The sequence below is a fragment of the Eumetopias jubatus genome, unplaced genomic scaffold, assembly GCF_037043125.1.
Source record: "Eumetopias jubatus isolate StellerSeaLion01/CBP00866 unplaced genomic scaffold, mEumJub1_p1.0 scaffold_10, whole genome shotgun sequence".
Taxonomy (NCBI): Eukaryota; Metazoa; Chordata; class Mammalia; order Carnivora; family Otariidae; genus Eumetopias; species Eumetopias jubatus.
Window position 1 is genome coordinate 36,183,778 of NW_028274816.1, and position 16,684 is coordinate 36,200,461.

At 50.7% G+C, this 16,684-nt stretch overlaps 1 protein-coding gene across 5 annotated transcripts in view; it reads left to right on the top strand.

Annotated features, from left to right (window-relative positions):
* CRISPLD2 (cysteine rich secretory protein LCCL domain containing 2) overlaps positions 1 to 16,684 on the top strand; it is a 124,126-nt gene that overhangs the window by 63,424 nt on the left and 44,018 nt on the right. For 2 of the 5 annotated variants that reach the window (XM_028093632.2, XM_028093626.2), the window contains exon 15: positions 6,999 to 7,626. The exons of 1 other annotated variant lie outside the window; for it this stretch is intronic. In XM_028093632.2, coding sequence (XP_027949433.1) covers positions 6,999 to 7,245 — 247 coding nt within the window. In that variant the 3' untranslated portion in view covers positions 7,246 to 7,626. 2 more of the 5 variants (XM_028093641.2, XM_028093646.2) reach the window with 2 other exon arrangements.

The following is a 16,684-nucleotide window of genomic DNA, read 5'->3' on the forward strand; positions in this document are numbered from 1 at the left end:
AATAGACCAGTGAAGACAGACAGCATTCTTGGTCACTTGGTTTTAACAAACATAATACAGAGGTAGATGGTATATGTGTAGGTGGACTTTCATCCAGAAGAGGGCTATTCATGCTGTGTTTGTGGGGCAGCTTCTGTGTGCCAGGCACTGACCTCCTGGGACACGTCCAGCACACACTTAACTATGAGCCACCCGGGATTCTAAATTTTCTAGTAGACACAGTAAAAAGTAAAAAGAAGGGGAAATTTAGAATATATTTGATTGAATTCAGTGTATCAAAAATACTACCATTCTAATGCGTATTAATAGAAAGTTATTGATAAGAAATATGCATTCTTTTTTTTTTTAATAAATAAGATCTTGGAGATCTAGTGTGTATGGTGCACACACAGCACATTCTCAGTTTGGGCGAGTCACATCTCAAGTGCCCAGTAGCCACTGTGACTGGTTGGTTCCTCTATTGGGCAGCCCAGCTCTGGGACTCTTAAGGGTTAGGTGTCTGAAAATCTCTCAGTGTATCCAGAAACTCGGAGAAGCAGAAACCATTAAGCTGTTGTTTCCAGATGGCATGAGCTCTGCCCTCTCCCACAAGCCAGCTGGACCACAGCTGGGTGTCAGGTTCCCTCTGCTGTGCAAATGGGTGGGTTGGCCCCTCCTGCACCCTCTAAGATCTGTACACACAGTAGCTCATCGAATCCCCCCAACAGCCCCATGAAGTGGGGACCCCTGTTATCCCCACTTTATCAGCAAGGAAAGGGAGGCACAGAGAGGTTAAGTGACTCGTTCAAGGTCACCCAGCCAGCAAGCCACAGAGCCATGATCGGATCCAGACCGCCTACCACAGCCCCCATGCTCTTCACCAGCACATGTGACTCCACGCCACAGATAGGTCCCTCAGCCTGGGCCACAGGCCCTGCCTAGGAGGGGCCAGGGGGAACGTTCAGTATGAGGGTGCACTTGTTTCTATCTTGAAACGTATTTATTAGAAAAGAAATACATACTTATTATTTAATAAGTCTCGGGAGTAGAAAATAAGAGTCCCCCACAGGTGCCCTGTTGACCTCTGTTAATTGCTCATTTATAGCTTTCCAAGCCTTTTCCCCCGGGGCCCATACAACACGCGTAAAAATCAAGATGGAGAGCATACGACACACACTGTTCTGAAACTCTTTTCCCTAAAGGATATTTTTATATTTCATGAAATAAGGGGAAGAGTTTTGACGGAGTTCGGGCTTTTGTGGGGAGAGTGCATCCATCACCGTGTGCGGCCCCGCCGCATGCCAGGCACACCGTCCTTTCCCCGAGGGAAACCGTGTAGGAGGGACGCTGTTTGCAGCTCACGCTGACCCCGTGCACCGACCCCGTGCTTGCCCTGCAGAAGCTCGCGTTCTCTTCCTAGTGCCCCTAAGGACTCGGGGCTTCCACGAACGCTGTTTTACAGATGTGGGAACGGGCTCAGGGAAATGGACTAACCAAGGTCCTACAGATAAGATCTGAAGCCGCGTCTGACTCTTGAATTCTCCTGGAAGATCAGCAAACAGATGAGACTCTGGGAGAACAAGGTCCGAATCTTCGAAACAAACAAAATACCTACGCAACACACAAACATCTATACACGCATACGTATATACATATCAGTACGTATATGAACACGTATATGTAGAAATGATATTTCTTTTTTTTTTTTTAAAGATTTTATTTATTTCACAGAAGGACACAGCGAGAGAGGGAACACAAGCAGGGGGAGTGGGAGAGGGAGAAGCAGGCTTTCCGCCGAGCAGGGAGCCTGATGCGGGGCTCGATCTCAGGACCCCGGGACCATGGCCTGAGCCAAAGGCAGCCGCTCAACGACTGAGCCACCCAGGCGCCCCTAGAAATGATATTTCTTAATTAAAAAGAAATCGCACACTTAAAAAGCCAGGAGGGCAGTGAAGGGTTCCTTTCCTGCAGTCTTTTGGACGCTGGGTTCCGTGACTCCGTTGGAGCGAGCCGCTAGCTCGTGGGCAACCCCAAGGTCCTTCCTGGGACAGGCCGCCCCGCGCTGGGAGCTCCGTGCCGTACTGTCATTGCAGTGTGGGTGGTCTGGTGCCAAAGGGCCATCAGTCCCTCCCTGAGTGACCTTCACTGGCAGCTCCGGATGCAGTCCAATGTTTGCTGCTCCTTGCGGGCCTGCAACGTCCCCTTTCCCTCCGGGACCTGGGGTGGGCCGATGTCGCCCTCGGAGATGGCACAGCTGCAGCCTGACTGCTCAGGCTCATGGTTAGGGGCCTCGACACACCTGGGTCCACATCCCAGCTGCACCTGGAAAAAGGTGTTCGATTTGGGGCAAATCGCATCATCTCTCAGAGCCTTGGTTCCCTTTCTGTAAGCGGCAAGACCCTTAGAGATCTCAAGGGGTGGCCTCGAGGGGTGCACGGGGTGAGATTACATGAGGACCTAGGTGGCATCTGGCGGGCAAGGGGGGGGCAGAGCTGCCGGCTCCCAGGGGTGCATTCCTGCCGCGAACCACTCACCAGGGCTGAGTCGTGACCCCCTGAGGCTGCAGACACTGGACGTTTCCCAGAGCGCCCTTGTCACAGCTCAGCCCCAACAGATGAGCGCCCTGCGCGCTCGGAGTTAGCTGGAGGGGCCCCCTTGGGGACTCGTGGCCAGGGCTGGTTCTCCCCAGCTCTGCGAGGGTCTTCCGTGTGGGGCTCTCTCTCCCTCCCTTCTATCCTTTTCTTTTTAAACTTTGGGAGACCTCAATAAATAATTTTAATTTTAAAATAATTTTAAGAAATTAATTTTAAGAGATTAAAATCTTAATTTTAAGAAACTTCAAGAAGATAATTTCAGGAGATTACGATCACTGAAAATCCCACACCCAGTGTCAACATTCTGGTGTGTTTCCTTCCAGATTTTTTTCTGTTCACCAACACCTTCTTTCTTGTTTTTGTTTTTACCCAAAAGGGACCAGACTCTGTGTATTGTTAGGTTAACTGGTTTTTCCAGTCAGTAACCACTTGAACGTGCTCCCAGGCCACGACCCAGGTAGCCACACCAATGTTTCAGTGGCTGCATCTTCTTCCCTTGTGTGGACAGACACACATCTGTTGACAGACATCCGGCCTAGGTTTTTTGTTTGTCTTTTGCTTTGCTGAGATAAACAACACAGCAGAGAACATCTTTGCACAAGCCCGTGTACTTTCCCAACAGTTTCTTAAGATAACTTCCTTTTAGTAGATTGGTCACAGCGCCGGACGGTCTCTCTCCACGGGGCAGTGAGCTTGCTCCGGGTTAGATCTGCCCCCCGCGGTTTCTTTGGCAGCAAGAATGAAAGCCCCTTCCCTCACCGTGCAAGGTCACAGTGGATACAATCCTTCCCCGTCCCACCACCCTCTCGATGTGTTGTCCCTCCCTGAGACCCTTCACTGGCTCTCCTCTCCGTTCCGGGGACTTGCTGAGACCGGGGCCTTTGCACCCATTGTCACCTGACCCTGAATCCCCCACCCCCAGCTGCTAGGTGGGGGGTCCCCTGGTCATTAGCCTGACACACAGCTGCTGCCTCCCCATGCTGTTCTGGTCCCATCACCTTGCATCCCTCACCCCTGCCCTGCTCCAGTTCCATGACTCTGGTCCCATCACCCTGCATCCCTCACCCCTGCCCTGCTCCGGTCCCATTACTCTGGTCCCATGACTGCATCCCTCACCCCTGCCCTGCTCCGGTCCCGTGACCCTGGTCCCATCACCCTGCATCCCTCACCCCACATCCCTCACCCCTGCCCTGCTCTGGTCCCATTACTCTGGTCCCATGACTCTGCATCCCTCACCCCTGCCCTGCTCCAGTCCCATTACTCTGGTCCCTTGACTGCATCCCTCACCCCCACCCTGCTCCGGTCCCATGACCCTGATCCCATCACCTTGCATCCCTCACCGCTGCCGTGCTCCAGTCCCATTACTCTGGTTCCATGACTCTGCATCCCTCACCCCTGCCCTGCTCTGGTCCCATTACTCTGGTCCTATGACTGCATCCCTCACCCCTGCCCTGCTCTGGCCCCATTACTCTGGTCCCATGACTCTGCATCCCTCACCCCTGCCCTGCTCTGGTCCCATGACTCTGGTCCCATGACTGCATCCCTCACCCCTGCCCTGCTCTGGTCCCATGACTCTGCATCCCTCACCCCTGCCCTGCCCCGGTCCCATTACTCTGGTCCCATTATTCTGCATCCCTCACCCCTGCCCTGACCCAGTCCCCTTTCCCTGTGTGGTTTTACTACCAGGACCTGTCACTCTCTGAGATGATCTCTTACCCATATTTAGCTGCTATCTCTCACCCCCAGTCTAAGGTCCGTGAAAGCAAGAACCTCATCAGTTCTGTTAACCCCATGTCCCCAACACACAGCCCAGCGCCCAGCACATAGTAGGTGCTCAGCTGCACACCGGTTGAATGACAGACAAATTGCTGAGTTCAGAAATTGGTTCAGAACTCATTGAATGATTTTTTTCAAAACTTTTTATGAAAATTATTTAAACCCTTTATTAAAATGGTTTAATGCCTTTTATGGAAATTGCCCAGAAATGCCATGCCAACGGACACTCCCTTCTTCTGTGTGTGATAGTTACAACCAACCCAAGGAGAGAGTTGGGACCAGAGGGCGAGGCTTAGGAATGGCGGGTGGGAAGGCTGGCTTACAGTTTATCAATCACACCCACTCTTCGTCAAACACGCACAGCCGCCGACTCGGCCAGCAGGACGGGGGCTCAGTCTGCGTTTGAGGTACAAACAAATGGGGACCCACCCGAAGGCCTTTTCGAGTAGCCCAATCCCAGAGGAATTCTCCGCCTGACACAGTGGATGAGACTGACACTTGTCACATCGACACCCTCGGTGGTGTCAGCACGCTGGTCTGATGTGTTAAGAAATATTCACCCCGTTCTGCAGGGTCTGCTTTTTGCCTCTGAGGTGGATGGGCTGCTCAGTGGGGATGCTTCATAGGTACCTTGGGGCATTTGTCCGGATGACAGCCTGACTGGCCATCTCATCCCTGGGTTATTTGAGGCCCTGTGATGGGGAGAAGCCACTGCCTCGTCTCTAGAATTTACAGTAGTAAGTCAAAGACACAAACCTTGGTATTTTCCCCAGTGTGGCTTGCCCACCGTGAGGAGTAGACGAGAACCTTGCGGCTCTGGGTGGCTCTCCCAGACTGTTCATTCAGGCAGAGAATCTGGGGAAATCTTGCAACCCAAAGGCCTGAGGAGGGCCCTGGAACTTGAGCTTTCCAGAAACCAGCAGGGCAGTCGGGGTAACCCCAGCCCTGGCACGGCCACTCCCTCCGACCGCGGTCTGGTGGGGAGCTGTGGGTGCAGAGGCCGGCGGCCCAGCATTCTGCTCTGTCTGGACGCCTGGCTCTTGCTCACGGCCCCATCTCGCCAAGTGCTCCCATCTGATACACGTTTCAAAAGTTCAGTCCCAGGGTAGCCAGAAGCACGGAGCTGCCGTGGGGAGAGGGGGAAAACAACCAGGAATTCCAAGCAGCCTGCTTCCCAAGGATTGCTACCCTTCCCGAGCCGTCTGAGAGGGCAAAGGCCATCTGTCTGGTCCGGCAGTTTCAGCTGGAGGGGAGACTCTTACAGGAAATCATGCTTAAATCAAGGCTCGGCTGTTAATCTTATGCTCAAACTCATTCATAATGAGCAAAATGCAAGTGAAAACTTTGTGTGGATGCCATGCCCCGCTCTTGAATGGCTGAGCTCCAAAAGCTGGATACCACGCCGGGCTGGCGAGCTCGTGGGCTGCCCTGCCTGCCTCACGTGCTGTTGATAGGACTTGTCCATTGGTGGGGCCCTCGTGGAGGGCAGTCTGGCAAGCTGTCCAGATCACAAACGCGTGTGTCCTGTGATCCAGCCATACCACTCCTTGGGGCCGATCTGCAGGTGCTCTCATATGTGTGTGGAAAGTCCCAAGGACAAGACTGCGCTCTGTAGCATTGTTTGCAATAGCAAAATCTTAGGAGCTACTAGAGCTCCATGAATAGGGACCCAGTTAGCTCTGTTGGAATACTTTAAAAATAATAGGATACTGTGCTGCTGAATACAAAGCATGGGGAGGCTCTTTGTGTACCGCAAGCTGTGAGCCTCACAACGGGGGCTGGCGAAGATGCAGAGCCCCCACAAGCCCCTCGCTTGTGGCTGGTGGGGAGATAAGATGGGGCAGCTACTTTGGAAAACAGTTGGGCAGCTTTTTAAAAAGGCGAACATGTGTTTCACCTATGGACCCAGCGGTGCCACTATATATCCAAAAGAAGAACGTGTCCCTACAAGCGTGTGCCCACAAACGTTCCCAGCAGCATTTTTCATAGATGCCCAAAGTGGAGAGAATCTATATATCCATCAGCTGGGGAAGGACTAAAGAAAACGTGGGCTGTCCCTGTGATGGCATATTATTCAGCCATAAAAAGGAAGGAAGTACGGATCACGCTGCCAAATGGGATAAGCCTCAGAACCATCCTGCTGAGCGGAAGAAGCCAGGCGCTCAGGCTGCGTATCGTATGATCCCATTCACGTGAAATGTCCAGGACAGGCTGATCTGCACGGACAGAAGTTGCCGGGGCCGGTGGGAGGGGAATGGATTAAAACTGGGCGTGAACAGTCTTTTGGGGGTGATTCTAATCATCTAAAACTGGTTTGAGGAGGTGACTGAACAACCCTATAAAATCACTAAAAATCACTGGATCGTACAGTTTAAAAAGGGTGAATTTCATGGCATGTTATACCTCAGTAGAGCTGGGGTTTCTTAATTTTTATTTATGTATTTATGTATCGAGTGTGCACGCGCTGGGGTGGGGAGGGGCAGAGGGAGCGAGAGAGAATCTCAAGCAGACTCCATGCTCGGTGCGGAGCCTGACACAGGGCTCGCTCCCACAACCCTGAGATCATGACCTGAGCCGAAATTGAGAGTTGGCCACTCGACCGACCCACCCAGGTGCCCCATCAGTAGAGCTATTTTTTTTTTTTTAAAGCCCTCAGTTAGCCGAAGGCCTTAACTCCTGCCTTGAGAGAATGACTGTTACCAGCTGTGTGACCTTCGGTAGCTGTGTGACCTTGGGTAGTAAGTCCTTGCTTTCTACTGCTGCTGTTTTCTCACCTGCAAAACGAGGTCACGGATGGCACCCACCACACGACGAAGGTGAAAAGGCGTGTACACAGTGCTTTGCGCGGTGCTCGGCGCGGTGTCCTGGCCCCGTCGGCGTGTGCTGTTTCAGTTAACCGCGGCTCAGCCAGTCAGCCAGATGGCCCCCGTGGAGGTCGACAGGTGGTAGCCAATGCCAAGCAGAGGCCTCGGAGGGTGCACTTGGTTCAGACGGACTGGGGCCGGCGAAACCCAGATGGAGCTCAAAGAAAAGAACTTCACAGCCCAGCCTGACCCAGATTCAGACCCAGGCCCGTTTGCAAAGAGAATGGAATTTGCCGGCTCTTCCTGGCCCCGGGGACAGGAGCTGTGTTTCCAGCAGCCACGGGGAGGTGTCCCTCTGTCCCTCGGCCACGATTCTCCCACCTCGGGGACAGGGGGCACCCCGCTCTCCCTTCCCAGAGCCAGTTCTGTAGAAGACCCTTCTGATCTTTCAGTAATGTGCCCTCTGCCTTCTTTTTCAGCTTGAGGACCCCTCAAGACGGAAAGGCCTTCCGGATCTTTGCTGTCAGGCAGTGAATTTCCAGCGCCGGGGAGAAGGGGGCATGCGTCTTCAAGAGGGCTTCAGGGTTTTGCTTTTTATTTTTGTCATTTGGGGGGGTGGGTGGGCTGGGGATATAGAGAGGCAGGAAACTTCCTTTGAATGGCGTTCGGTGTCACACCCTTTGTGCCTTTGTCTCGAACCACATGGAGAAACAGCGTCCCGGCCGGACAGCTGGTGACTGGTCCTGCTGAGGCCGAGGGTCTCCGTTTGTGCGCCCACTCTGCACGGACAGTTACCAAGGCGTTCCTCCCTGGTGCTTCTCGGTGGGCGGCGGGGAGAGGGTTCCAGGCCCTCGGAGATGGCGGGGATTTGGAGCTCACGCCGGGGGAGGCACGCAGGGGCGGGAAGAGGTAGAGTGAGCGCCTGCAAGGCGAGTTTCAGGAATGGAGTAGAAGGTGGTTATTTAAAAACTTTGAAAACACAGTCCATCCCTACCAATGGAGAAAAATGGGTGTAATGTTTGCTGGTCAGACACATGGGCTGGAACCAGGGGGCTGGGGCAGTGAGGCCCGGGCCCTGCCCCGCCCCCTCCCTTGCCAGCACCCCGCCTCCAGCAGGCTGGTTCTGTAGACAGCAGTGCTGGTTTATTTAGAGTTCCACAGTAACTCCAGAGATTTATCTTGTCTTTGTCTTCCCTTTGTCCACGTGGCCCGTCTGTTTGCTGCCGTGACCTTTGGTCTCCTTGAGGACAAATGAACCAGCATCCTTTCTTTGCCCCCTCCCCGTGCGGCTCCTGGCCCAGCCCAGACTGGTTTATGCATCACCTTCCCCACCAGGGTCTTTGCTTTGCAAGCAGTTCTGTTGGCAACACCCTCCCCCCGCCCCTTTTTTTTTCTCAACTCTTAGTGTCTGTTGGTTCCACTGAGGTGTCTACAAACAGCCGAAGGAGGGCTGTTTTGTTGCTGCTCTTAAAAAGCGACAATGAAATCCGCAGAGTCCCCATGCATCGGATGACCTAGTTTTTAGCAGTGGGAGGAATGGATTACTGAGTACATTCCTCACCCAGGTTAGCAGCTCTGGGAAGAAGAACAGTTTGTGGTTATGAAACCAGCCTGCGGTGCAATAGCAAGAGATGGTAACACTCTAGAAGGATTTCTCTTCCTGTTTTTGTGGAACAATTCTTGCCAAATCCTCCTCGGGCTCCGAGGAGCGCGGTGCTCTCTGGGTCCCAGTTTATAAAAGTTCTTCATGAGCCCAGACCAGAAACCCACAGTGAAATAAAATAACTTTTTGTAAATAGCATTGCTTTGCAGAAGGTAAAATTCTACCCTCCGCCACGAGGCTGGCTGATCTCTCACTTTTGTGAACGCCGGGTTTACATTTGATTTCACCCTCCGTCAAGATATTTCAAAGGCAAAGGAACTAGCAGAGGGTTTAAAAAAAAAAAAAAAAAAAAAAAAACCAAACCAAACAAAGCAAAACCAAGATGGTCCAGACAAGGAAGTCTACCTGGGGAAGTAAGCTTGATGTGTTGCCGAGAGTATCCCTCCCTCGTGCACACACTGGAGGTAAATAGCTTGCTTCCTCCACCTTTAGGAATTGGGTAAGAGCAATGCTACCCTTAGCTCAACGGAGCTGAACTTAGCAGAGCTGTTTTTCCTTCGTGCACTGTGGGCTTGTAGTAATTCATAGGTTTTGACGATTCAGCCCTAAATGTCAGAGCACAAGAATTTGGTCAGCCTGTCAGTTATGTGTCTCATGACAGCCCAAAGATCTGAGTACTTGGAAACTTCTGGATCCTAGGTGTTGTGCTGCTGGACGCTTACTTCCTCAGCCCCTGCTCTGCCACCAGCCTTTTGTGGTCTGTGGCTTTGTTGGGACTGCAGGGTTGGGGTTTTTAGAATTCGTGACTATCCAGGGGCTCTTCCCGGAAGCATCCTTCCCAAGGGAGAATCTGAAACGTCTGGTGTGAGCGGACCCCATCACGTTCGACTCGAGTCCCCCGGTTGCTGGATGCCTCAGTAACTGGCTGGTCTCATGGGATCGGCAGTCCTCACCCAGAGCCAGAACTCGCTCTCCTCTCCACACTTACCAACATTTTGCAACTGGAACCATTTTTCTTCTGAAAATGGAAACAAGGCTGCAAAGTCTAACCCCCTGTGATTAGAGACCACCTCTCATTTTGTGTGTTAACAGGACCCATCGTGCCATCGGCATGTAACCCACATAGAAAGATGACAAATCAGGCCAACACTGTTTCTGGGTCTCCCGCCCCCAAAATGAAAAGTTCTTGTTTCCTTCAGATTTCTGCCCCATCACGTTCTGGTTTTTTATATTGTCTGTAGGCTCACTCAGCCCGCAGCTTACATGTGTGCTTTTTTCTATGAAAAATGATGTATTTTACTACTTCCTATGTACAAAAGTTTATTGTAAATTTGTGTGTGTGTGTGTGTGCTTTGCATGAACAGGGACCACGTTGCTGTTATTTCAATAAAACTGGTTTGATTTCTAAAGTGTTTCTGTGATGTATCTTTTTTTGGACAAATCTGAACAGTTTGTGAAATAAAACGTTTAAAACCCCCCTCGAAGACTCTTGGCTGTTTTACTTTCGGAACTTCTATCAGGAACGTCATGCTGAGGCAGGGAGATGCCAACCCCTGCAGTATTTTCTGGCGCCTTGGGGAAACCTCCATCCGATAAGCAGGAAGAGATGAAGAGATGTCGCTTAATGTGTGCAGACTACGTATGGATGGGGTGGGGGCGGGGAGCTTGTCAAAATGCAGATTCTGGGGGCGCCCAGGTGGCTCAGTCAGTTGAGCATCTGACTCTTGATGTTGGCTCAGGTCACGATCTTAGGGTTGTGAGATCGAGCCCTGCGTCAGACTCTGTGCTGGACATGGAGTCAGCTTGAGATTTTCTCCCTATCTGCCCCTCCCCTGCTCACACACGCTCTCTCTCCCTCTCTCTCTAAAAAAAAAAGAAAAAATACAGATTCTGGTCCAGCGACTCTGGGCTGGGGCACTGGAGTCTGCATCTCTCATGAGCTCCTAGTGACGTGCATGCTGCTGGCCCCCGAGAACATACCGTGTGTGTCAGCGAGGAGTCTGCTCGGGTGCCCACAACAAAGCAGCTCAGACCTGGCGGCTTCCACAACAGAGATTTACTCCCTCCCAGTTCTAGAGGCTGGAAGTCCAAGATCAAGGTGGCAGCAGGGTCGGTCTCTCCCGAGGCCTCACTCCTTGCTTGCAGACGGCCACCTTCTCCCTGAGTCCTGGGCTCTGGGCAAGCACCCCTAGTCCTACTGGGTCAAGGCCTCACCCTTGTGACCCCCGTTGAACCTTAATTAACTCCTTAGAGGTCCTGTCTCCAAATATCGTCATGTTAGGAGTTAGGGCTTCCACATCTGAACCTGGGGAGGGGGGGACATCAGCCTCTTTTGGTGATTGCCGTCATATGTTCCCGTGTGTCCCAAGCTGCTGTAGCCATGGGGGGAGGTACAGGGGCTTGGCTGACCTTTACGTCTCACCATCAATGCTTCAGCCTTTGTGTTCTCAGCACCCCACTTATGTTCTTTCCGTTGGTGGTGGAGATAGCTTTTCTCTGTAATGTGTATACCTAGGCTTTGAAAATGTGGATTTAAAAATATTGCACGAGCACTTATGCAGCTGGATTGCAAAAATCACAGACATTGGATAATAACTGATGTCTGGTTCACACTGGTTTCTGACAAGTACATGGTCAAGTCCACGGAAATGACCCTGTTGGCAGCTCCCCGCAGGGCATTGGGGGGGGGGCCTCTCCTGCCACCCCCACCCCAGATCTGCAGGCTTTTCCTCCTGCAGCTGATTTGGTCCCTTTTATTTCAGATATGATATTTTTCCATCCTAGAATGCCCATCTGGTTCTTTTCCTAATTTTCTAATTCTCCATGAAATTTCTTTTTTTTCCATTTATTTTGAAGATATTTTCCTTTATGACTTCAGCATAGATACGTCAGCTAATTCCTATGTCTGGGTCATTGTGGGATCACTCACCATTGATTGCCTTTTCTCTTGAGCCGGAGTCGACACACTTTTTCTTAAAGGACCCAACCAGTAAATATTTTAGGATCATGAGCCATAGCATCTCTCTCATGAAGCCTCAACCAAGTGTTTGTGGTTTGAAGGCAGCCATAGATAGGCATAAATGGATAAGCGTGAGTGTGTTCCAGTAAAATTTAATTTTTTTCTTGAGAGAGTGCAAGTGGCGGGGGGCAGAGGGAGAGGGAGAGTGAGAATCTTACGGAGGCTCCACACCCAGCATGGAGACCGACACAGGGCTCCATCTCACGACCCTGAGTTCATGCCCTGAGCTGAAACCAAGAGTCGGACACTGAACCAACAGAACCACCTAGGCGCCCATAAAACTTCATTTTTAAAAGCAGATGGCCAGCCTGCAAAGCATCATTTGCTGACCCCTTCTCTTGACTATGGACATTGTAAAAACATTTCTTTGTATGTCTAGTAATTTCAGATTGTATCTTGGACATTGTGTTAATGCATCATGGAGACTAGATGGTTATTCTTTGAGCAGGAAATTAACTTGTCTGGACTCAAATTCTGGACACTGCCCCACTGCAATGTCTGGCAGCTGAAATCATTCAGGTTTTGTTGGTCTTTGCTGCTCTGCTTGGAGTCTGCTCTCTGCATGCCTGGTTCACGGGTCAGCGAGAGACTTGGATGCTCCCCTCCTGCGGCTCTCTCCTTTCTGGGGTTTCCCCTCTCCTTTCTAGATGCTATGCCTTCTGGTTCTTTAAGACTTCAGGCTCTTAGCAGACATTTAGCCAACACTGCATGGTGCTGGCTGGGCCTGTCTTCAGGCAAAAAGTTGAAAAATGTATGAGACTCATGCGGTGCTATCTCCTTTCCTCCAAACGTTGACTCCTACATCTCCACCTGTCTGCTTCTCTTGATAAGCATCAGGGAGTTGTATTTTACATTTTTTTGGAGGTTATGGTCTCCATGTATAGGATGGTTGGTTGGACTGTAGCCCTTCTGCCATTACTGGAAGCAGAACCCCCGAGTCTGTGACTTAGAAATAGTTTTCCCAGATGTCTTGGCCAATAAATCTCAACTTATACCCCCATTGGTCTGGATTGGGTTCCACAGCCACTCCCAGCTGTAAAGGAGTTTGGAGATATGTGTATTTTTAACCATGCACAATGTAGCTCCTCCTGGAAAGGGGGTCTTACTGAGGGAGAAGGAGGGAAGAGGCCTTGAGCGAGCAAGGGGCAGCCCTCCTGGGAATTTATCACAGGTGCATTAAGTTCTTGGGGCCACCGTAACAAATGGCCACAAATCTGGCAGCTTAAACAACTGAAGTTTATTCTTTCACAGTTCTAGGGGCCATTAATCTGCACTCTAGATATGGGCAGGGCGGCACCCCCCTCTAAAGGCTCTAGGGAAGAATCCTTCCTTGCCTCTTCCGGGTTCTGGTGGCTGCAGACATTCCTTGGCTTGTGAGCACATCCCTCCAGTCTCTGCCCCATCTTCACATGTCCTTCTCCCAGTCATAGATTTAGGGCCACCCTAAATCCAGGATGATTCCATCTCAAGCTCCCTAACTAATTATATCTGCACAGGCCCTAGTTCAAAATAAGATCACATTTGGGGGTTCCAGGAGGTCATGAATTTAGGGGGACACTATTCAACCCAATCCAACAGATAGAAACCTATCCTGCAGGCTGAGTGACGGTAGCTACTGGGCATCTTATCTCTCTGGACACCTTGCTGGTAGATGCACTGCTGCTCCCTCTTTGGGATTTTGCTGGAGCCCCTATGTAGCTCTTCTCCATCAGAGCCGTGCTCCCGGGATCGCTGAGTAGTGTGGCTTCGATGTCCAGTCTCTGCTCCATCCGCTTTTTCCTCCTCAGCTTGTCTTGGCTTGAACCTTTGATATGACACTTCTGAGGGGCAGGAGAGGAACCTGGAGCCAGCGGGTCTGGATTCCAATCCTGGCTCTACCACTTATGATCTGAGAGACCTCGAACAGGTTACTGAACCTCTCTGTACCTCAGTTTCCTCAAATGTAAACTGGGGATGATGATAGGGTTGTTCTGAGACTTAAACACGTTAACATAATTTTTTTTTTTTTTAGATTTTGTTTATTTATTAGAGAGAGAGAGAGAGCACAAGCAGGGGGAGCTGCAGAGGGAGAGGGAGAAGCAGGCTCCCCGCTGAGCAGGTAGCCTGACATGGGGCTCGATCCCAGGACCCTGAGATCACAACCCGAGCTGAAGACAGACGCTTAACCAACTGAGCCACCTAGGCATCCTTAACATCATTTTTTAAAAAAGTGTTTGGAAGCCTGGCACATAATTAAAGCTTTATACATAGTAGTTGTTACTGCAACAAATACCATTATTTTAACAAATGTGTTGTGCTTCCCCAGTTTTTTCCCCTCTAAAACCCTCCCCTGGGCCTTCTGGCAGCAGGCCCCACCATCCTGGCTTCTACCTCAGGGAAGGGAGGCCCCAGAGGGTCAGTTTGGGCTTTTAAATTTCTAGACAGACTTTTCTGTTTGTTTTATAGCTTTTTACTTTTACATAATTTCAGACTTGTGGAGAAGTTTCAAGAATGTTACCAGAATTCCCACATAGCCCCCGCTCGGATTCCCCAGACGTGAATTAACATGGACCGCATTTGCTGGATCCTTTTTTTTTTCTCAATTCTTTAAGAGGAAGTTGCAGACACGAGACCCTCTTTGTCTCTAAACACAGTTGTGTGTATTTCCTCAGAATAAGGGCATTCTCTTACTCAGAAGGAGAGATTTCCTTACATAAATCCTGGTATATTTATCTCAATTGGGAAATTAAAGTGGGTACATTCTATGACCAAATCTACAGATAGAGACCTTGCTCAGATTGCGCCCACCGTCCCAGGAATGTCCCTGCAGTAACAGAAACTCTCAAATCACGAGTCTTCTTCAGCCTCCATGTCTTTTTAGTATCCTTGACTCTGGACAAGCACCTCCCTGTATCTTCACCTTTTGTGATGTTTTAAAATTATTGGCCAGGGGCGCCTGGGTGGCTCAGTCATTAAGCATCTGCCTTCGGCTCAGGTCATGGTCCCAGGGTCCTGGGATCGAGCCCTGCATCGGGCTCCCTGCTCAGCGGGAAGCCTGCTTCCCCCTCTCCCTTTCCCCCTGCTTGTGTTCCCTCTCTCGCTGTGTCTCTCTCTGTCAAATAAATAAATAAAATCTTTTAAAAAAATAAAGATTATTGGCCAAATATTTTGTAGAGCGTCCCTCCCATTGGGTTTGTTGGGTGTGTCTTCATTAGGAGATTCTGGTTAGACATTCTGGGCAGGAATCTCCCACAAGTGGTGCTGTCCCTATCTGGGGGGGGGGGTTGTGGGAGGCACCCGTCTGTTCGTGATCTTGCCATGGATGTCAGCTTTGATCACTTGGTAAAGGTGGTGTCTGCCACGTTTCTCCACTGCCAAGGTCTTTTTTTTTTTTTTTTGTAATACTTATCTTGGGGGAGACAAAGGTTGAGGCTATGTAAATATCCCATTACCCATGAAACCTTCACTCACTAGTTTTTGGCTCCATTGATAATTCTCTCCTGAAACAAGTATTCTGGGGTGGTTGTCAAATGGAAACTTTTCTGATTACCCTCTGCCTTCCACCTTTATTAGTTGGCACAACCCTGGCACGTCCCCTCTTCATTTACTCACACACACAAATGTTGTATTTTCTGTTTTATAAATAAGTTATATATTTGTACATACTTTGTATATGATGTCCATACATTAATACCTGCACACACACATTGGTATGGCTGATTCTAGCATCATGCAGGGGATCACACCACTGTATACATTTTCTGTTTCAGCGCTCGCCCCTCCCAGACTGGGGCAGAGGGAGCCGGGCCAGCTGCTTCTGAGCGCCTTTGACATGAGCCCCATCAGCTCTGGCACAACATGTTTCCTGGCTCATCCTGTACTTTCCTCTCCCCAACCCTGGAATCAGTCACTTCTCCAAGGAGCCCTGGTTCCTTTTAGTGGAGATTATATCTAAACAGACGCAAAACTCTCTGGCAGAGAAAACTGATTGAAGGAAAGGATGCTTGTATCTCAAAAGCCACATCTCAGGGACTGCACAAAAGATCTGGGGAGAGTCTGGTTCTTTGCCTTCCTGAGCTCTCCAGATGACCAGAGAGCAGCCTGAAGCTGGGTGCCGGCCATCGTCTGCAGGGCTCCCCAACCCATGAGGTGGAGCCCTCTCTTCCTGGAGAGGCTTAAAGCATCTGACGCCCACTTCCCCAGACTCCCTTGCAGCTAGGGTACACACAAGTGGCATGCCTCTGATACTTGGAACTAGGAGCCCCTGATTCAAGGAAGTTGGTGTCCAGAGTTCTTCTCTCAGAGCAACAGTGGGAGCTTTGGGAGCAGTAGGTAGGGACGACGGCTTTCAAGAAAATGAAATATAATAATAACAATAAAATACCGTGTGGAACCTACTTTTACTAAAATATTATTCGTTTATCTGCAACTCCAATCGGACTGGGTCTCCTGTGTTTTATCTGGCAACCTTGGGTGTGGGGCTGACAGGAGAGTCCAGGCTCCCACCCCGGGGGCTGCATGCCCACGCTCAGCCACCCAGCAGGGGGGGGTCCCACCAGACCAGTTTTGTGGTGTGATTTTGGAGGCTGTTTCCGGATGCAGAACCTTCCCACCTGGTCCTCCAGCCCTCCCCGAGATCCTGTGGTATCCTCACTGTTCTCATAACAAATCCCTTTTCTGTTTAAATGAGTGCAGAGCACTGGGAACAGCCACCTCTGCCCATCTCTTGTGCTGAAGCCAGGTGGGGAAGAGGGGAGGAAGCCCCCAGATCGGTCTGGGAAGCCAGAGAGTAGAATGGGCTTGTCTCCTGCTTCCTTCCAGAACTTGCAGGATTCCCCAGCCCATAGGCTGAACCAACCATCCATCCTTCCTTCCTTCTGTCCATCCATTATCCTTCCCTCCTTCCATCCATCCATCCATCCATCCATCC